Source organism: Haliotis rufescens, unplaced genomic scaffold, assembly GCF_023055435.1.
Source record: "Haliotis rufescens isolate VD_foot unplaced genomic scaffold, xgHalRufe1.0.p SCAF_13, whole genome shotgun sequence".
Taxonomy (NCBI): domain Eukaryota; kingdom Metazoa; phylum Mollusca; class Gastropoda; order Lepetellida; family Haliotidae; genus Haliotis; species Haliotis rufescens.
This window is the reverse complement of record NW_025963813.1, coordinates 20,802,075-20,824,187: the sequence shown is the minus strand read 5'-3', so window position 1 is coordinate 20,824,187 and position 22,113 is coordinate 20,802,075. Positions and strand designations below refer to the sequence as shown.

The following is a 22,113-nucleotide window of genomic DNA, read 5'->3' as shown; positions in this document are numbered from 1 at the left end:
TGTATACATGACATATTGCAGTGTATCTGTGAGGTGCTGTATACATGACATATTGCAGTGTATCTGTGAGGTGCTATATACATCACATATTGCAGCGTGTCTGTGAGGTGCTGTATACATGACATATTGCAGTGTATCTGTGAGGTGCTGTATACATGACATATTGCAGTGTATCTGTGAGGTGCTATATACATGACATATTGCAGTGTGTCTATGAGGTGCTGTATACATGACATATTGCAGTGTGTATCTGTGAGGTGCTGTATACATGACATATTGCAGTGCGTATCTGTGAGGTGCTGTATACATGACATATTGCAGTGTGTATCTGTGAGGTGCTGTATACATGACATATTGCAGTGTATCTGTGAGGTGCTATATACATCACATATTGCAGCGTGTCTGTGAGGTGCTGTATACATGACATATTGCAGTGTGTCTGTGAGGTGTTATATACATCACATATTGCAGCGTGTCTGTGAGGTGCTGTATACATGACTAATTGCAGTGTATCTGTGAGGTGCTGTATACATGACATATTGCAGTGTATCTGTGAGGTGCTATATACATCACATATTACAGCGTGTCTGTGAGGTGCTGTATACATGACATATTGCAGTGTGTCTCTGAGGTGCTATATACATCACATATTGCAGCGTGTCTGTGAGGTGCTGTATACATGACATATTGCAGTGTATCTGTGAGGTGCTATATACATCACATATTGCAGCGTGTCTGTGAGGTGCTGTATACATGAATAATTGCAGTGTATCTGTGAGGTGCTGTATACATCACATATTGCAGTGTATCTCTGAGGTGCTATATAGATCACACATTGCAGTGTGTCTGTGAGGTTCTATATACATGACATATTGCACTCTGTATCTGTGAGGTGCTATATACATGACATATTGCAGTGTGTATCTGTGAGGTGCTATATACATGACATATTGCAGTGTGTATCTGTGAGGTGCTATATATATTTTACATATTGCAGTGTGTGTATGTGAGGTGCTATATATATCACATATTGAAGTGTGTATCTGTGAGGTGCAATATACATGACATATTGCAGTGTGTATCTGTGAGGTGCTATATACATGACATATTGCAGTGTGTATCTGTGAGGTGCTATATACATGAAATACTGCAGTGTGTATCTGTGAGGTGCTATATACATGGCATATTGCAGTGTGTATCTGTGAGGTGCTATATACATGACATATTGCAGTGTGTATCTGTGAGGTGCTATATACATGACATATTGCAGTGTGTATCTGTGAGGTGCTATATATATTTTACATATTGCAGTGTGTGTATGTGAGGTGCTATATATATCACATATTGCAGTGTGTATCTGTGAGGTGCTATATATATCACATATTGCAGTGTGTATCTGTGAGGTGCTTTATATATCACATTTTGCAGTGTGTATCTGTGAGATGCTATATACATGACATATTGCAGTGTGTATCTGTGAGGTGCTATATATATTTTACATATTGCAGTGTGTGTATGTGAGGTGCTATATATATCACATATTGCAGTGTGTATCTGTGAGGTGCTGTATACATGACATATTGCAGTGTGTATCTGTGAGGTGCTGTATACATGACATATTGCAGTGTGTATCTGTGAGGTGCTGTATACATGACATATTGCAGTGTATCTGTGAGGTGCTATATACATCACATATTGCAGCGTGTCTGTGAGGTGCTGTATACATGACATATTGCAGTGTGTCTGTGAGGTGTTATATACATCACATATTGCAGCGTGTCTGTGAGGTGCTGTATACATGACTAATTGCAGTGTATCTGTGAGGTGCTGTATACATGACATATTGCAGTGTATCTGTGAGGTGCTATATACATCACATATTACAGCGTGTCTGTGAGGTGCTGTATACATGACATATTGCAGTGTGTCTCTGAGGTGCTATATACATGACATATTGCAGCGTGTCTGTGAGGTGCTGTATACATGACATATTGCAGTGTATCTGTGAGGTGCTATATACATCACATATTGCAGCGTGTCTGTGAGGTGCTGTATACATGAATAATTGCAGTGTATCTGTGAGGTGCTGTATACATCACATATTGCAGTGTATCTCTGAGGTGCTATATAGATCACACATTGCAGTGTGTCTGTGAGGTTCTATATACATGACATATTGCACTCTGTATCTGTGAGGTGCTATATACATGACATATTGCAGTGTGTATCTGTGAGGTGCTATATACATGACATATTGCAGTGTGTATCTGTGAGGTGCTATATATATTTTACATATTGCAGTGTGTGTATGTGAGGTGCTATATATATCACATATTGAAGTGTGTATCTGTGAGGTGCAATATACATGACATATTGCAGTGTGTATCTGTGAGGTGCTATATACATGACATATTGCAGTGTGTATCTGTGAGGTGCTATATACATGAAATACTGCAGTGTGTATCTGTGAGGTGCTATATACATGGCATATTGCAGTGTGTATCTGTGAGGTGCTATATACATGACATATTGCAGTGTGTATCTGTGAGGTGCTATATACATGACATATTGCAGTGTGTATCTGTGAGGTGCTATATATATTTTACATATTGCAGTGTGTGTATGTGAGGTGCTATATATATCACATATTGCAGTGTGTATCTGTGAGGTGCTATATATATCACATATTGCAGTGTGTATCTGTGAGGTGCTTTATATATCACATTTTGCAGTGTGTATCTGTGAGATGCTATATACATGACATATTGCAGTGTGTATCTGTGAGGTGCTATATATATTTTACATATTGCAGTGTGTGTATGTGAGGTGCTATATATATCACATATTGCAGTGTGTATCTGTGAGGTGCTTTATATATCACATTTTGCAGTGTGTCTATGTGAGGTGCTATATACATTACATATTGCAGTGTGTATCTGTGAGGTGCTATAAATATCACATATTGCAGTGTGTATCTGTGAGGTGCTACTTATATCACACATTGCAGTGTGTCTGTGAGGTGCTATATACATGGCATATTGCAGTGTATCTGTGAGGTGCTATGTAGATCACACATTGCAGTGTGTCTGTGAGGTGCTATATACATGACATATTGCAGTGTGTATCTGTGAGGTGCTATATATATTTTACATATTGCAGTGTGTGTATGTGAGGTGCTATATATATCACATATTGCAGTGTGTATCTGTGAGGTGCAATATACATGACATATTGCAGTGTGTATCTGTGAGGTGCTATATACATGAGATATTGCAGTGTGTATCTGTGAGGTGCTATATATATTTTACATATTGCAGTGTGTGTATGTGAGGTGCAATATACATTACATATTGCAGTGTGTATCTGTGAGGTGCAATATACATTACATATTGCAGTGTGTATCTGTGAGGTGCAATATACATGACATATTGCAGTGTGTATCTGTGAGGTGCTATATACATGACATATTGCAGTGTGTCTGTGAGGTTCTATATACATGACATATTGCACTCTGTATCTGTGAGGTGCTATATACATGACATATTGCAGTGTGTATCTGTGAGGTGCTATATACATGACATATTGCAGTGTGTATCTGTGAGGTGCTATATATATTTTACATATTGCAGTGTGTGTATGTGAGGTGCTATATATATCACATATTGCAGTGTGTATCTGTGAGGTGCAATATACATGACATATTGCAGTGTGTATCTGTGAGGTGCTATATACATGACATATTGCAGTGTGTATCTGTGAGGTGCTATATACATGAAATACTGCAGTGTGTATCTGTGAGGTGCTATATACATGGCATATTGCAGTGTGTATCTGTGAGGTGCTATATACATGACATATTGCAGTGTGTATCTGTGAGGTGCTATATACATGACATATTGCAGTGTGTATCTGTGAGGTGCTATATATATTTTACATATTGCAGTGTGTGTATGTGAGGTGCTATATATATCACATATTGCAGTGTGTATCTGTGAGGTGCTATATATATCACATATTGCAGTGTGTATCTGTGAGGTGCTTTATATATCACATTTTGCAGTGTGTATCTGTGAGATGCTATATACATGACATATTGCAGTGTGTATCTGTGAGGTGCTATATATATTTTACATATTGCAGTGTGTGTATGTGAGGTGCTATATATATCACATATTGCAGTGTGTATCTGTGAGGTGCTTTATATATCACATTTTGCAGTGTGTCTATGTGAGGTGCTATATACATTACATATTGCAGTGTGTATCTGTGAGGTGCTATAAATATCACATATTGCAGTGTGTATCTGTGAGGTGCTACTTATATCACACATTGCAGTGTGTCTGTGAGGTGCTATATACATGGCATATTGCAGTGTATCTGTGAGGTGCTATGTAGATCACACATTGCAGTGTGTCTGTGAGGTGCTATATACATGACATATTGCAGTGTGTATCTGTGAGGTGCTATATATATTTTACATATTGCAGTGTGTGTATGTGAGGTGCTATATATATCACATATTGCAGTGTGTATCTGTGAGGTGCAATATACATGACATATTGCAGTGTGTATCTGTGAGGTGCTATATACATGAGATATTGCAGTGTGTATCTGTGAGGTGCTATATATATTTTACATATTGCAGTGTGTGTATGTGAGGTGCTATATACATGACATATTGCAGTGTGTATCTGTGAGGTGCAATATACATTACATATTGCAGTGTGTATCTGTGAGGTGCAATATACATGACATATTGCAGTGTGTATCTGTGAGGTGCTATATACATGACATATTGCAGTGTGTATCTGTGAGGTGCTATATACATGACATACTGCAGTGTATCTGTGAGGTGCTATATACATGACATATTGCAGTGTGTATCTGTGAGGTGCTATATACATGACATATTGCAGTGTGTATCTGTGAGGTGCTATATACATGACATATTGCAGTGTGTATCTGTGAGGTGCTATATATATTTTACATATTGCAGTGTGTGTATGTGAGGTGCTATATATATCACATATTGCAGTGTGTATCTGTGAGGTGCTTTATATATCACATTTTGCAGTGTGTATCTGTGAGGTGCTATATACATCACATATTGCTGTGTGTATCTGTGAGGTGCTATAAATATCACATATTGCAGTGTGTATCTGTGAGGTGCTATTTATATCACATATTGCAGTGTGTATCTGTGAGGTGCTATATATATCACATATTGCAGTGTGTATCTGTGAGGTGCTTTATATATCACATTTTGCAGTGTGTATCTGTGAGGTGCTATATACATGACATATTGCAGTGTGTATCTGTGAGGTGCTATATACATGACATATTGCAGTGTGTATCTGTGAGGTGCTATATATATCACCTATTGCAGTGTGTATCTGTGAGGTGCTATATACATCACATACCGCAGTGTGTATCTGTGAGGTGCTATATATATATCACATATTGCAGTGTGTATCTGTGAGGTGCTATATGTATACATCACATACTGCAGTGTGTATCTGTGTCGTGCCATATATATATCCCCATTTCGGTGTTCCCCAAGTCTGTACTCCCAATGCCGATGTTCCCCATGTCGGTGTTCCCCATGTCTGTACTCCCAATGTTGATGTTCCCCATGTCTGTACTCCCCATGTCTGTGTTTCCCATGTCTGTACACAACATGTCGATGTTCCCCATGTCTGTACTCCCCATGTCGGTGTTCCTCATGTCTGTACTCCCCATGTCGGTGTTCCTCATGTCTGTACTCCCCATGTCGGTGTTCCTCATGTCAGTGTTCCCCATGTCTGTACTCCCCATGTCGGTGTTCCCCATTTCTGTACTCCCCATGTCGGTGTTCCTCATGTCAGTGTTCCCCATGTCTGTACTCCCCATGTCGGTGTTACCCATGTCTGTACTCCCCATGTCGGTGTTCCTCATGTCATAGTTCCCCATGTTTTTTCTTCCCATGTCGATGTTCCCAATGTCTGTACTCCCCATGTCAGTGTTCCCATATCTGTACTCCCCATGCCGATGTTCCCCATGTCGGTGTTCCCCATACCTGTCCTCCCCATGTCTGTGTTCCCCATGTCTGTACTCCCAATGTCGATGTTCCCCATGTCTGTACACCCCATGTCGATGTTCCCTATGTATGTACTCCCGATTACGGTGTTCCTCATGTCGGTGTTCCCCATGTCTGTGCTCCCAATGTCGATGTTCCCCATGTCTGTACACCCCATGTCGTTGTTCCCCATTTCTGTACACCCCATGACGGCGGTGTTCCCCATGTCTGTGCTCCCAATGTCGATGTTCCCCATGTCTGTACACCCCATGTCGTTGTTCCCCATTTCTGTACACCCCATGACGGCGGTGTTCCCCATGTCTGTACTCCCAATGTTGATGTTCCCCATGTCTGTACTCCCAATGTCGATGTTCCCCATGTCTGTACACCACATGTCGGTGTTACCCATGTCTGTATTCCCCATGTCGGTGTTTCCCATGTCTGTACTCCCAATGTTGATGTTCCCCATGTCCGTGTTCCCCATATCTGTACTCCCAATATCCGTGTTTTCGATGTCTGTACCAACAATGTCGATGTTCCCCATGTCTGTACTCCCAATGTTGATGTTCCCCATGTCTGTACACCCCATGTCGGTGTTCCCCATGTCTGTACACCCCATGTCGGTGTTCCCGATTTCTGTACTCCCCATGTCAGTATTCTCCATGTCTGCACTCCCAATGGCGATGTTCCCCATGTCTGCACTCCCAATGCCGATGTTCCCTATGTCGGTATTCCCAATATCTGTACTCCCCATGTCTGTGCTGCCCATGTCGATGTTCCCCATGTCTGTACACCCCATGTCGCTGTTCCCCATGTCTGTACACCACATGTCGGTGTTCCCCATGTGTGTACTGCCCATGTCGGTGTTGCCCATTTCTGTATTCCCGATGTTGATGTTCCCCATGTCGGTGTTCCCCATGTCTGTACACCCCATGTCGGTGTTCCCCATGTCTCTACACCCCATGTCGGTGTTCCCCATGTCTGTATTCCCCATGTCGGTGTTCCCCATTTCTGTACTCCCCATGTCGGTATTCCCCATGTCTGCACTCCCAATGCCGATGTTCCCTATGTCGGTGTTCCCCATGTCTGTACTCCCCATGTCTGTGCTCCCCATGTCTGTACTCCCAATGTCGATCTTCCCTATGTCTGTTCACTCCATCTCGGTGTTCCCCATGTCTGTACTCCCCATGTCGGTATTCCCCATGTCTGTACTCCCAATGTCGATGTTCCCCATGTCGGTGTTCCCCATGTCTGTACTCCAAATGTTGATGTTCCCCATGTCGGTGTTCCCCGTATCTGTACTCCCAATGCCGATGTTCCCCATGTCTGTATTCCCCATATCTGTACTCCCAATGCCGATGTTCCCCATGTCTGTACTCCCAATGTCGCTGTTCCCCATGTCGGTGTTCCCCATGTCTGTACTCCAAATGTTGATGTTCCCCCTGTCGGTGTTCCCCATATCTGTACTCCCAATGTCGATGTTCCCCATGTCGGTGTTCCCCATGTCTGTACTCCCAATGTCGATGTTCCCCATGTCGATGTTCCTCATGTCTGTACTCACCATGTCGGTGTTCCTCATGCCGATGTTCCCAATAGCGGTGTTCCCCATGTCTGTACTCCCCATGTCGGTGTTCCTCATGTCTGTACTCCCCATGTCGGTGTTCCTCATGTCTGTACGCCCAATATCGGTGTTCCCCATGTCTGTTCTCCCCATGTCGGTGTTCCTCATGCAGATGTTCCCAATGTCGATGTTCCTCATGCAGATGTTCCCAATGTCAGTGTTCCCCATGTCTGTAATCCAAATGTTGATGTTCCCTATGTCTGTACTCCAAATGTTGATGTTCCCCATGTCGGTGTTACCCATGTCTGTATTCCCCATGTCGGTGTTTCCCATATCTGTACTCCCAATGTCGGTGTTCCCCATGTCTGTACTCCCCATGTCGATGTTCCCCATGTCTGTAATCCCAATGTCGATGTTCCCTATGTCAGTGTTCCCATGTCTGTTCTCCCAATGTCGGTGTTCCGCATATATGTACTCCCCATGTCGGTGTTCCTCATGTCATAGTTCCCCATGTCTGTACTCCCCATGTCTGTGTTCCCCATGTCTGTACTCCGAATGTCAGTGTTCCCCATGTCTGTACTCCCCATGTCGATGTTCCCCATGTCTGTACACCCCATGTCTGTGTTCCCCATGTCTGTATTCCCCATGTCGGAGTTCCTCATGTCATAGTTCCCCATGTCTGTACTCCCAATGTCAGTGTTCCCATATCTGTACTCCCCATGCCGATGTTCCCCATGTCGGTGTCCCCATATCTGTACTCCCCATGTCTGTGTTTCCATGTATGTACTCCCAATGTCGATGTTACCCATGTCTGTACACCCCATGTCGGTGTTCCCTATGTTTGTACTCCCCATGTCGGTGTTCCTCATGTCTGTACTCCCAATGTCTGTACTCCCCATGTCTGTGTTCCCCATGTCTGTACTCCCAATGTCGATGTTCCCTATGTCAGTGTTCCCATGTATGTTCTCCCAATGTCGGTGTTCCCCATGTCTCTACTCCCCATGTCGGTGTTCCTCATGTCTGTACTCCCCATGTCTGTACTTCCCATGTCTGTACTCCCTATGTACGTGTTCCCCATATCTGTACTCCCCATGTCGATGTTCCCCATGTCTGTACTCCGAATGTCGATGTTCCCCATGTCGGTGTTCCCCATGTCTGTTCACTCAATGTCGGTGTTATCAATGCCTGCACTCCCTACGTCGGTGTTACCCATGTCTGTACTCCTCATGTCTGTGTTCCCCATGTCTGTACTCCCAATGTCTGTGTTCCCCATGTCTGTACTCCCAATGTCGATGTTCCCCATGTCGGTGTTCCCCATGTCTGTACTCCCCATGTCTGTGTTCCCCATGTCTGTACTCCAAATGTCAGTGTTCCCCATGTCTGTACTCCCCATGTCGATGTTCCCCATGTCTGTACACCCCATGTCTGTGTTCCCCATGTCTGTATTCCCCATGTCGGAGTTCCTCATGTCATAGTTCCCCATGTCTGTACTCCCAATGTCAGTGTTCCCATATCTGTACTCCCCATGCCGATGTTCCCCATGTCGGTGTCCCCATATCTGTACTCCCCATGTCTGTGTTTCCATGTATGTACTCCCAATGTCGATGTTACCCATGTCTGTTCACCCCATGTCGGTGTTCCCTATGTTTGTACTCCCCATGTCGGTGTTCCTCATGTCTGTACTCCAAATGTCTGTACTCCCCATGTCTGTGTTCCCCATGTCTGTACTCCCAATGTCGATGTTCCCTATGTCAGTGTTCCCATGTATGTTCTCCCAATGTCGGTGTTCCCCATATATGTACTCCCCATGTCGGTGTTCCTCATGTCTGTACTCCCCATGTCTGTACTCCCCATGTCTGTACTCCCCATGTCTGTGTTCCCCATGTCTGTACTCCCAATGTCGATGTTCCCTATGTCAGTGTTCCCATGTATGTTCTCCCAATGTCGGTGTTCCCCATGTCTCTACTCCCCATGTCGGTGTTCCTCATGTCTGTACTCCCCATGTCTGTACTTCCCATGTCTGTGTTCCCCATATCTGTACTCCCCATGTCGATGTTCCCCATGTCTGTACTCCGAATGTCGATGTTCCCCATGTCGGTGTTCCCCATGTCTGTTCACTCAATGTCGGTGTTATCAATGCCTGCACTCCCTACGTCGGTGTTACCCATGTCTGTACTCCTCATGTCGGTGTTCCCCATGTCTGTACTCCCAATGTCTGTGTTCCCCATGTCTGTACTCCCAATGTCGATGTTCCCCATGTCGGTGTTCCCCATGTCTGTACTCCCCATGTTTGTGTTCCCCATGTCTGTACTCCCAATGTCGATTTTCCCCATGTCTGCACTCCCAATGCCGATGTTCCCAATGTCGGTGTTCCTCATGTCGGTGTTCGCAATGTCTGTACTCCCAACGTTGATATTCCCCATGTCTGTACACCCCATGTCGGTGTTCCCCATGTCTGTACTCCCAATGCCGATGTTCCCCATGTCTGCACTGCCAATGCCGATGTTCCCCATGTCGGTGTTCCCCTATATCTGTACTCCCCATGTCGGTGTTCCCAATGTCTGCACTCCCAATCCCGATGTTCCCTGTCTCGGTGTTCCCCATATCTGTACTCCCCATGTCTGTGCTGCCCATGTCTGTACTCCCAATGTCGATGTTCCCTATGTCTGTTCACTCCATCTCGGTGTTCCCCATGTCTGTACTCCCCATGTTGATGTTCCCCATGTCGGTGTTCCCCATATCTGTACTCCCTATGTCGGTGTTCCACATGTCTGTACTCCCCATGTCGTTGTTCCCCATGTCTGTACTCCCAATGTCGATGTTCCCCATGTCTGTACTCCCAATGCCGATGTTCCCCATGTCGGTGTTCCCCATATCTGTACTCCCCATGTCGGTGTTCCCCATGTCGGTGTTCCCCATGTCTGTACTCCAAATGTCGATGTTCCCCAAGTCGGTGTTCCCCATGTCTGTACTGCCAATGCCGATGTTCCCGATGTCGGTGTTCCCCATATCTGTACTCCCCATGTCGGTGTTCCCCATATCTGTACTCCGCATGTCGGTGTTCCCCATGTCTGTACTCCCAATGTCGATGTTCCCCATGTCTGCACACCCCATGTCGGTGTTCCCCATATCTGTACTCCCCATGTCTGTGTTCCCCATGTCTGTACTCCCAATGTCGATGTTCCCCATGTCTGCACACCCCATGTCGGTGTTCCCTATGTCTGTACACCCCATGTCGGTGTTCCCCATGTCGGTGTTCCTCATGTCGGTGTTCCCCATGTCGGTGTTACCCATATCTGTACTCCAAATGTCGGTGTTCCCCATGTCTGTACTCCAAATGTTGATGTTCCCCATGTCGGTGTTCCCCATGTCTGTACTCCCAATGTCGGTGTTCCCCATGTCTGTACTCCAAATGTTGATGTTCCCCATGTCGATGTTCCCCATGTCTGTACTCCCCATGTCGGTGTTCTCCATGTCTGTACACTCCATGTCTGTGTTCCCCATGTCGGTGTTCCTCATGTCGGTGTTCCCCATGTCGGTGTTCCCGATGTCTGTACTCCCAATGTCGGTGTTACTGATGTCTGTACTCCAAATGTTGATGTTCCCCATGTCGGTGTTACCCATGTCTGTACTTCCAATGTCGGTGTTCCCTATGTCTGTACTCCCCATGTCGGTGTCCCCATGTCTGTACTCCCCATGTCGATGTTCCCCATGTCTGTACTCCAAATGTTGATGTTCCCCATGTCGGTGTTCCCCATATCTGTACTCCCCATGTCCGTGTTTTCCAAGTCTGTACTCCCAATGTCGATGTTGCCCATGTCTGTGTTCCCCATGTCTGTACTCCCCATGTCGGTGTTCCCCATATCTGTACTCCCCATGTCGATGTTCCTTATGTCGCTGTCCCCATGTCTGCACTCCCAATGTTGATGTCCCCCATGTTTGTCTTCCCCATGTCTGTACTCCCAATGTCGATGTTCCCGATGTCTGTTCACGCCATCTCGGTGTTCCCCATGTCTGTACTCCCCATGTCGGTGTTCCCCATGTCTGTACTCCCCATGTCGGTGTTCCCCATATCTGTACTCCCCATGTCGGTGTTCCTTATGTCGCTGTTCCCCATGTCTGCACTCCCAATGTTGATGTTCCCCATGTTGGTGTTCCCCATGTCTGTACTACCAATGTCGATGTTCCCGATGTCTGTTCACGCCATCTCGGTGTTCCCCATGTCTGTACTCCCCATGTCGGTGTTCCCCATGTCTGTACTCCCCATGTCGGTGTTGCCCATGGTATTGCTGCCCTATGTATGTCCACACTTGACCTACTGAGATGTAACACTCAGTATGAGTTATTAAAGATCCCAACGTGACCCTGGTGTGTGTTGTGGCGTGAGAACCACGGGGGCCATGTGACCTCCCCAGGAGCTTTGAAGTGGAGGGTAAACCGCACGCTTTGCTCAAGTGCTCGACGGGCCTAACGCAGTGCACGCGCATGTAGGCGACGGACTGTGGTGTAGGAGGTCACGGGGTACGGCCTCACGTAATACACGTTTGTCACTTGCAGCAGGAGATCTATGTCCAACGTAGTACGGTTCTATGTGGTTGGTCAGTGTGACACGTTATCAGTGTGCTGTAGGGCTGGACTGTGTAACATGTTATCAGTATTCTATAGGGCTGGTCAGTGTAACACGTTATCAGTGTTCTATAGGACTGGTCTGTGTAACACGTTATCAGTTATCTATAGGGCTGGTCTGTGTAACACGTTATCAGTGTTCTATAGGACTGGTCAGTGTAACACGTTATCAGTGTTCTATAGGGCTGGTCTGTGTAACACGTTATCGGTGTTCTATAGGACTGGTCAGTGTAACACGTTATCAGTGTTCTATAGGACTGGTCAGTGTAACACGTTATCAGTGTTCTATAGGACTGGTCAGTGTAACACGTTATCGGTGTTCTATAGGACTGGTCAGTGTAACACATTATCAATGTTCTATAGGACTGGTCAGTGTAACACGTTATCGGTGTACTATAGGGCTGGTCAGTGTAACACATTATCAATGTTCTATAGGACTGGTCAGTGTAACACGTTATCGGTGTTCTATAGGACTGGTCAGTGTAACACATTATCAATGTTCTATAGGACTGGTCAGTGTAACACATTATCAATGTTCTATAGGACTGGTCAGTGTAACACATTATCGGTGTACTATAGGGCTGCTCTGTGTAACACATTATCAGTGTTCTATAGGGCTGGTCTGTGTAACACATTATCAATGTTCTATAGGACTGGTCAGTGTAACACATTATCAATGTTCTATAGGACTGGTCAGTGTAACACATTATCGGTGTACTATAGGGCTGGTCTGTGTAACACATTATCAGTGTTCTATAGGGCTGGTCTGTGTAACACATTATCAGTGTTCTATAGGGCTGGTCTGTGTAACACATTATCAGTGTTCTATAAGGCTGGTCTGTGTAACACATTATCAGTGTTCTATAGGGCGGGTCAGTGTAACACGTTACCAGTATGCTATAGGGCTGGTCAGTGTAACACGTTATCGGTGTTCTATAGGGCTGGTCAGTGTAACACGTTATCGGTGTTCTATAGGGCTGGTCAGTGTAACACATTATCAGTGTTCTATAAGGCTGGTCTGTGTAACACATTATCAGTATTCTATGGGGCTGGTCAGTGTAACACGTTACCAGTATGCTATAGGGCTGGTCAGTGTAACACGTTATCGGTGTTCTATAGGGCTGGTCAGTGTAACACGTTATCGGTGTTCTATAGGGCTGGTCAGTGTAACGCGTTATCAGTGTTCTAGAGGGCTGGTCAATGTGACACGTTATCAGTGTTCTATAGGGCTGGTCAGTGTAACACGTTACCAGTATGCTATAGGGCTGGTCAGTGTAACACGTTATCAGTGTGCTATAGGGCTGGTCAGTGTAACACGTTATCAGTGTGCTATAGAGCTGGTCAGTGTAACACGTTATCGGTGTGCTATAGGGCTGGTCAATGTAACGTTATCGGTGTTCTATAGGGCTGGTCAATGTAACGTTATCAGTGTTCTATAGGGCTGGTCAGTGTAACACGTTATCAGTGTTCTATAGGGCTGGTCAGTGTAACACGTTATCGGTGTGCTATAGGGCTGGTCAGTGTAACGTTATCGGTGTTCTATAGGGCTGGTCAGTGTCACACGTTACGAGTATGCTATAGGGCTGTATCCTATATTTGGAGGATGTTTCAGGAGTAATTTAATTATTATTAATATTTCGCGATCACACACTGCATTCATCCTTTTCCAAACGGTTTTATCATGCTCGGTTTGAGCTCTGGCGTCTACATTCACACCCGCGTTCTGTCACGCAGATACTGTGGACACCAGAAGGATTCCTTGTTTTATGAATTTCATCGACAGTGTACATACATACATACATAACTAGGTGTTAATGGGACGTTTTCTAAAAGATTCAGCATTACAGCTGGGGGAACGTGAACATCGCTACGTGTTGTGGAGCACACACCTCCTTCACATCAATAGCTCCGTCATGGCGAGTATGTCGTTCACATTCGCCACAACGGCCATTGTGTCACGGAGGCTAAATGAAGAGACTTGGTGAAAGTTGGCAGCATTAACAACGCCTCGCCTTATGAATCGCTCTATAAAAAAGTCTCTTAGTTTCGCGAATTTAAAAAAAGTTGCTTTCCTTCTGCTTACAAATCGGTGATGGCTATCAACGCATCCTTCCTTCACTACAGTGATCTGTTGCATATTCTGTGATTCATGCTGAGAAAAGGCGAAATTACTGTGCCTATGAAACTTATTTGGTAGAAAATTACTTTTGAATGGTACACAATTTAAAAATCTTCATCACTTTTGTAGTTCGCTGTCACGGCCTTAGGTCAGTAGGTTGACCCTGCACGTGTTGCCATAGATGAGAAAAGCAAACATCCAACACTCTCACAACACTCACTCAATATCCGTCCTCCAGACCAGATTCACAGTCAACAGTCGCACCATAATTCACATCTCATACAATGTTTCTGCTCGTAGGCTGACCACAGTGAATCAAACAATGGCCATACGATAATGACAGTCGCCGATCTCTCTCTCAGACAACACTGCCCAAGGTCACGTGAATATCCGCCATCACGGATGCGATGTCACGTTCTTGGAGACTTTGATGAACAAAATAAAATAAAATCACCGGCTTGACCACGGCTTAAATAAACAGATCCTTTATTCCCGTGCTGTAAACCCAGGTCGGGGGAGTGTGGTTTGTGACCATACTTACATCCCAACATTGACGTTACTGGAACAAGATGGCGCGTGGCCCTTGTCTCTTTGATGGTGTCTCGGATATCATTGTTGCCTTCTGGTGAGCCCGGGTTGCGTGAAAAGCGACTGCCATTTGTGAATTAAGACACTCTACACCGCATTTCGAGCCTGACGTCAATTATCCCCGTCATGATCAACTGTCATTTGCCATTTAGACTCGGTCGCCGTACCACTGAAACACAATCTAACACACACACCATCATAAGACTCTCACAAATTGAATATATCCCCTCAACAACGAATTTTACTTTGATCACAATATTTGTAAGTTTTGTCGCCTCCATTTTGTGCCGGCTGGGTTTGGAGTCACTATGGACAGCTAGTATATCAATATCCCACCCAAACCTATGGCAGCGCTGTAGTGCTGATAGTCCCATATCTAAGTTAACTGGGATTCAAACCAACGAGTGAGTGAGTATTCTTTGAACAGCATTCCAGTTAAGTCACGAGTGTCAGCTTAATGAGTGATGCAGGTCTCAGACGCTTACGATTTTGGTGAAACCCACGAGCACGGACATGGTGCTGATCTTCACGGGTTTGGACATAGTTGTATGAATATAGTTGTAAGCATAGTTGTTTGAATAGTTGTATGAATATAGTTGTAAGCATAGTTGTTTGAATAGTTGTATGAAACTGTTATCAACGACAAGTACGAGTTAGGTAAATAGAAATAATTACCAATGTAAAATACAAAACCAGGTCTTTTTTAACTTTAGAGTGGCGCTGGGTTTGTCCTTCGTTTGGATGGGGCGACGCGACGCGGTGCGTTTATCGCGGCCATGCCTCACTGTCTGGCATGCATACCAAACAAACACACGACTGATTACTTGTGAAACTCTGTTATCTATCTTCTCAACGACTGTGCCATCTTTCCGTCTACGCCATCGCCTCTAGCGCTCCTTCTACACCGTCACAACCAACACTCCGTCTACATCGTCACCTCTAGCGTTCCTTCTACACCATCACAACCAGCACTCCGTCTAAATCGTCACCTCTAGCGTTCCTTCTACACCATCACAACCAGCACTCCGTCTACATCGTCACCTCTAGCGTTCCTTCTACACCGTCACAACCAGCACTCCGTCTACATCGTCACCTCTAGCGTTCCGTCTACACCATCACAACCAGCACTCCGTCTACATCGTCACCTCTAGCGTTCCTTCTACGCCGTCACCTCTTGCGTTCCTTCTACACCGTCACAACCAACACTCCGTCTACATCGTCACCCCTAGCGTTCCGTCTACACCGTCATAACCAACACTCCGTCTACACCGTCAGAACCAACACTCCGTCTACGCCGTCACCTCCAGCGTTCCTTCTACGCCGTCACCTCCAGCGTTCCGTCTACATCGTCACAACCAACACTCCATCTACGCCGTCACCTTTAGCGTTCCTTCTACACCGTCACCTCTAGCGTCCCGTCTACATCGTCACAACCAACACTCCATCTACGCCGTCACCTTTAGCGTTCCTTCTACACCGTCACCTCTAGCGTCCCGTCTACATCGTCACAACCAACACTCCTTCAACGCCGTCACCTCCAGCGTTCCTTCTACACCGTCACCTCCAGCGTTCCGTCTACATCGTCAAAACCAACACTCCTTCTACGCCGTCACCTCCAGCGTTCCTTCTACACCGTCACCTCTAGCGTCCCATCTACATCGTCACAACCAACACTCCGTCTACGCCGTCACCTCCAGCGTTCCTTCTACACCGTCACCTCTAGCGTCCCGTCTACATCGTCACAACCAACGCTCCTTCTACGCCGTCACCTCCAGCGTTCCTTCTACACCGTCACCTCCAGCGTTCCGTCTACATCGTCACAACCAACACTCCTTCTACGCCGTCACCTCCAGCGTTCCTTCTACACCGTCACCTCTAGCGTCCCGTCTGCATCGTCACAACCAACACTCCTTCTACGCCGTCACCTCCAGCGTTCCGTCTACATCGTTACAACCAACACTCCATCTACGCCGTCACCTCCAGCGTTCCTTCTACGCCATCACCTTCAGCGTTCCGTCTACATCGTCACAACCAACACTCCGTCTACGCCGTCACCTCCAGCGTTCCTTCTACGCCATCACCTTCAGCGTTCCGTCTACATCGTCACAACCAACACTCCATCTACGCCGTCACCTTTAGCGTTCCTTCTACACCGTCACCTCTAGCGTTCCGTCTACATCGTCACAACCAACACTCCATCTACGCCGTCACCTTTAGCGTTCCTTCTACAACGTCACCTCCAGCGTTTCGTCTACATCGTCACCTCTATCGTTCCGTCCACATCGTCCCCTCTAGCGTTCCGTCTACACCGTCACAACCAACACTCCATCTACGCCGTTACCTTTAGCGTTCCTTCTACGCCGTCACCTCCAGCGTTCCGTCTACATCGTCACAACCAACACTCCCTCTACGCCGTCACGTTTAGCGTTCGTTCTACACCGTCACCTCTAGCGTCCCGTCTACATCGTCACAACCAACACTCCTTCTACGCCGTCACCTCCAGCGTTCCTTCTACACCGTCACCTCCAGCGTTCCGTCTACATCGTCACAACCAACACTCCGTCTACGCCCGCACCTCCAGCGTTCCGTCTACATCGTCACAACCAACACTCCATCTACGCCGTCACCTTTAGCGTTCCTTCTACACCGTCACCTCTAGCGTCTCGTCTACATCGTCACAACCAACACTCCTTCTACGCCGTCACCTCCAGCGTTCCTTCTACACCGTCACCTCCAGCGTTCCGTCTATATCGTCACAACCTACACTCCATCTTCACCGTCACCTCCAGCGTTCCATCTACATCGTCACAACCAACACTCCGTCTACGCCGTCACCTCCAGCGTTCCTTCTACGCCGTCACCTCCAGCGTTCCTTCTACACCGTCACCTCTAGCGTCCCGTCTACATCGTCACAACCAACACTCCGTCTACGCCGTCACCTCCAGCGTTCCTTCTACGCCATCACCTTCAGCGTTCCGTCTACATCGTCACAACCAACACTCCATCTACGCCGTCACCTTTAGCGTTCCTTCTACACCGTCACCTCTAGCGTTCCGTCTACATCGTTACAACCAACACTCCATCTACGCCGTCACCTTTAGCGTTCCTTCTACACCGTCACCTCCAGCGTTCCGTCTACATCGTCACCTCTAGCGTTCCGTCTACATCGTCCCCTCTTGCGTTCCGTCTACACCGTCACAACCAACACTCCGTCTACGCCGTCACCTCCAGCGTTCCTTCTACGCCATCACCTTCAGCGTTCCGTCTACATCGTCACAACCAACACTCCATCTACGCCGTCACCTTTAGCGTTCCTTCTACACCGTCACCTCTAGCGTTCCGTCTACATCGTTACAACCAACACTCCATCTACGCCGTCACCTTTAGCGTTCCTTCTACACCGTCACCTCCAGCGTTCCGTCTACATCGTCACCTCTAGCGTTCCGTCTACATCGTCACAACCAACACTCCATCTACGCCGTTACCTTTAGCGTTCCTTCTACGCCGTCACCTCTAGCGTCCCGTCTACATCGTCACAACCAACACTCCGTCTACGCCGTCACCTCCAGCGTTCCTTCTACACCGTCACCTCTAGCGTTCCGTCTACACCGTCACAACCAGCACTCTGTCTACATCGTCACCTCTAGCGTTCCTTCTCCACCGTTAGAACCAGCGTCTACTATGTGTCCGCATTTCGCTTCATGACTTTTGAGGTGTTTGTTTGTTGTTTAACTCCATACTCTGCAATATTACAATTTTCACGGCGGACTGTAAATAAGAGAATCTGGTCCAGACGATCCAGTGATTCACTTCATGAACATTGATCTACGCAATTGGGATAGGATGATAGGATGATATGCTTCAACCAAATAAGCGAGCCAGTCCATCCGATCCCGTTAGTAGTTGATGAAGACCAATTCTAACCTGGAATTTCACTTCTGAGGTGTGTTTAATTACAACGAAACCTACGACTCCTTCTCAGATAAGTTTCGTGTGCACTGAGGGACTAGAAGAGGACAATGCAATATTAACTGCGCATGCATGTGCAATGTGAAAAAACACACTATAAAACTGATGCGTCGCTTACGTAAGTATGGATATGGTCGTATTGGGAAGGTTTGGCGTATTTGGAAGGTTTGGCGTATTTGGCGGTAAATCTGCGAGAACAACAGAGATTCATGTGTTCATGGTAAATGTTGCTTATGCGGAACTTGGCCTATCACGGAATGGCTGCCTGTGTATCCATTCAAACTTCCCTCTGAAAACACGCGTAGTGTGGCCCGCGAAGCCTGTTATCTTTAGCTGCAATCTAACAAAAGCCTATTACAAATCCAATTTTCTTTGAGTGCCCACTTTCCCATTCACACACGTGGAAGAAGGTTACTGAACTCATTAAACGTTGTGTGATGACATCCAATCAATAGTATGAACAATGTCCGGCAGTAGTCTCATTGAGAGGCCATGTTGGGTTTCATCCAGTTGGTAAACTGCAGTTCCGGGCACAGTAGCCGGAGGACATGTTTCCCGTCACACCTTACGTCACTGTCCAGTGAATGGTCAGTCTGTTGTGCATGTCCGGTCAGGCTGAACTGTTGCTATAACGTGCAGGCTAATTGTGTGACCATTTGCTCCAAATTGCACAAGTTTGATGAGACGTGGCAGGACGTATTTTTCCACGGATTAAAAATTGGGGGGGGGGGGGGGGGGGGTCGAATGGAATTGGATGTCTGGTTTACAGAGTCATGGCCGGTGCAAGTAGAGATTTCTTGGTTGAAGCTTCCAGCAAAATGGTTTACCGCTGCTGCACATGATGCACACAGTGAAGAAACAGTGCACCTTGCAACTCGTTACCATGTAAACATATATTAATTGTGACAGTTGTTATGCATCATATGGTGTAGGCTAGGTTGCTATGTAGGAATCAGTCACTAATCATTCACAGAGAGTACACACAGCAGCTGGGCAACTGTACAAGACGACGACACTTGCTGAACTGAAGTATTCCGTTAGTACCCAATGATGTCACCAGTATACGGCCTTTCACATAAAATGTATGTCATATACCTGCTAACAATTTACACTTGACTTAACAACCTTGTTTTCGTGCGTCATGACTAGACGGAGAGTTACAAGGTGTGCATATCTTGGTCTTTCTGGTAGTACGTCATGACTGGACGGAGAGGTACAAGGTGTGCATATCTTAGTCTTTCTGGTAGTACGTCATGACTGGACGGAGAGGTACAAGGTGTGCATATCTTCGTCTTTCTGGTAGTACGTCATGACTGGACGGAGAGTTACAGGGTGTGCATATCTTGGTCTTTCTGGTAGTACGTCATGACTGGACGGAGAGGTACAAGGTGTGCATATCTTGGTCTTTCTGGTAGTACGTCATGACTGGACGGAGAGGTACAAGGTGTGCATATCTTGGTCTTTCTGGTAGTACGTCATGACTGGACGGAGAGTTACAGGGTGTGCATATCTTGGTCTCTCTGGTAGTACGTCATGACTGGTCGGAGAGTTACAGGGTGTGCATATCTTGGTCTTTCTGGTAGTACGTCATGACTGGACGGAGAGTTACAGGGTGTGCATATCTTGGTCTCTCTGGTAGTACGTCATGACTGGTCGGAGAGTTACAGGGTGTGCATATCTTGGTCTTTCTGGTAGTACGTCATGACTGGACAGAGAGTTAGAGGGTGTGCATATCTTGGTCTTTCTGGTAGTACGTCATGACTGGACGGAGAGGTACAGGGTGTGCATATCTTGGTCTTTCTGGTAGTACGTCATGACTAGACGGAGAGTTACAGGGTGTGCATATCTTGGTCTCTCTGGTTGTACGTCATGACTGGTCGGAGAGTTACAGGGTGTGCATATCTTGGTCTTTCTGGTAGTACGTCATGACTGGTCGGAGAGTTACAAGGTGTGCATATCTTGGTCTCTCTGGTAGTACGTCAGGACTGGCTGTGGAGTGTGTATATCACGGCTTCAATGGTAATACGTCTAAACTTATTTACAGTGTGTGTATATCCTGGTCTATCTGACAATACGTCATTGCTAGTACAGTTTATGCAAACTATCAGACTGTCTTAATCACAAAACGTTTTTACAAGTTCTGAATTTAAGAACGTAATAATTAAGAAACGTATGCGATGAAACATGTTGTTTGTCCATCTTGGAAGTATAAGACCAGACCTCGCACTGAGTTCATAATGCGATCTACTGCATCGATCTGTCTATCTTTCTACGACCAGCCAAAACAATGCATAATGAAAATGACGATATATTTCAGTTGTAAGTGAAGGGTATCTTGGAGCCGAGGAAGCTTCCCCTGCATCCATAACACCATGCCACACCCGATTATCCAATATCAACTGTTTTATTTCTGTACTTAGGAGGAGGCGGACTTATAGAACAATGCATAAAAAATATAATATCAGTCCAATAATATGGCGCTGTACTCCATGCATAAGCATGTTCTAAGTGTTTAGACATTTATTACCCTGTCAAAGGATCAGTGTGCACTCAACAATCATTTTCAGCTCCCCGGGGAATATACATCCAAAGCTCTCCGCCAGGCGCTAGAAGGTTAACAACCACGTTGCCTTCTCATCCTACCGGGTACCCATTCACTGCTGGATGAACAGAGGTACATTTCCAACAAAGTCACTTGCCCAAGGAGACACCAGATGTGTGTATATACGATGAGAAAAACACTTATCTTACATGCATTCTGTACAGTTAGCGTAGGGTACAAATACATGGTCATGTATTTGTTTATATTCTATAAATTGTATATATATATTTGGATGTACAAGGTATTCATATGGTGTATACTTAATTCTAAACTGAGAAAAGAATGGACTTTAAAGCAGAAAATGATATCAATCTTCAGCTCTATTAAGGCGGCACAGTGAACATATTCTCGTATTCCTTGACATATTACTATATCACCAAACTCTAAAGCACGTCCATGTCCCCTAATAGCGAGACCCGATAACGATGTATATGTTCTCTGTCTGCATATACCACATGCCGCGTTATCCCCCTAACATCATCTTTACTCCCCATCCACATGTGCATCTCCTTTCAACCTCTTGGGTACCGATACAGACCACTACCCCCACTCAACCACCCACCCCTGCACCTCCTACCCATTTCTCCCCACCC

At 46.0% G+C, this 22,113-nt stretch overlaps 6 protein-coding genes across 6 annotated transcripts; all 6 read right to left on the bottom strand.

Moving 5' to 3' along the window:
- Positions 1-5,496: 5,496 nt before the first annotated feature.
- On the bottom strand, positions 5,497-5,934 carry LOC125378876 (uncharacterized PPE family protein PPE21-like). The gene has a single exon (XM_048394860.1). It carries the CDS (start codon positions 5,932-5,934, stop codon positions 5,497-5,499), a length of 438 nt encoding a protein of 145 aa, XP_048250817.1.
- LOC125378875 (uncharacterized PPE family protein PPE62-like) lies at positions 5,931-7,169 on the bottom strand. The gene has a single exon (XM_048394859.1). The coding sequence runs from the start codon at positions 7,167-7,169 to the stop codon at positions 5,931-5,933; it is 1,239 nt and encodes a 412-aa protein (XP_048250816.1).
- Positions 7,170-7,205: 36 nt separating this feature from the next.
- On the bottom strand, positions 7,206-8,009 carry LOC125378874 (uncharacterized PPE family protein PPE62-like). Its single transcript, XM_048394858.1, has one exon. The coding sequence runs from the start codon at positions 8,007-8,009 to the stop codon at positions 7,206-7,208; it is 804 nt and encodes a 267-aa protein (XP_048250815.1).
- A 26-nt stretch (positions 8,010-8,035) lies between these two features.
- Positions 8,036-8,530, bottom strand: LOC125378873 (uncharacterized PPE family protein PPE21-like). Its single transcript, XM_048394857.1, has one exon. It carries the CDS (start codon positions 8,528-8,530, stop codon positions 8,036-8,038), a length of 495 nt encoding a protein of 164 aa, XP_048250814.1.
- Positions 8,531-9,730: 1,200 nt separating this feature from the next.
- LOC125378872 (uncharacterized PPE family protein PPE62-like) lies at positions 9,731-10,129 on the bottom strand. The gene has a single exon (XM_048394856.1). It carries the CDS (start codon positions 10,127-10,129, stop codon positions 9,731-9,733), a length of 399 nt encoding a protein of 132 aa, XP_048250813.1.
- A 157-nt stretch (positions 10,130-10,286) lies between these two features.
- LOC125378871 (uncharacterized PPE family protein PPE16-like) lies at positions 10,287-11,225 on the bottom strand. The gene has a single exon (XM_048394855.1). The coding sequence runs from the start codon at positions 11,223-11,225 to the stop codon at positions 10,287-10,289; it is 939 nt and encodes a 312-aa protein (XP_048250812.1).
- Between the last annotated feature and the right edge of the window lie 10,888 nt (positions 11,226-22,113).

What these genes read in the sequence shown, in the direction of transcription:
- LOC125378876 (XM_048394860.1), bottom strand. Translation starts at nt 5,934, where the DNA reads ATGAGGAACACCGACATGGGGAGTACAGACATGGGTAACACCGACATG.
- LOC125378875 (XM_048394859.1), bottom strand. Translation starts at nt 7,169, where the DNA reads ATGGGGAGCACAGACATGGGGAGTACAGACATGGGGAACACCGACATA.
- LOC125378874 (XM_048394858.1), bottom strand. Translation starts at nt 8,009, where the DNA reads ATGGGGAACATCGACATGGGGAGTACAGACATGGGGAACACCGACATT.
- LOC125378873 (XM_048394857.1), bottom strand. Translation starts at nt 8,530, where the DNA reads ATGGGGAACACAGACATGGGGAGTACAGACATTGGGAGTACAGACATG.
- LOC125378872 (XM_048394856.1), bottom strand. Translation starts at nt 10,129, where the DNA reads ATGGGGAACATCGGCATTGGCAGTGCAGACATGGGGAACATCGGCATT.
- LOC125378871 (XM_048394855.1), bottom strand. Translation starts at nt 11,225, where the DNA reads ATGGGGAACATCAACATTTGGAGTACAGACATCAGTAACACCGACATT.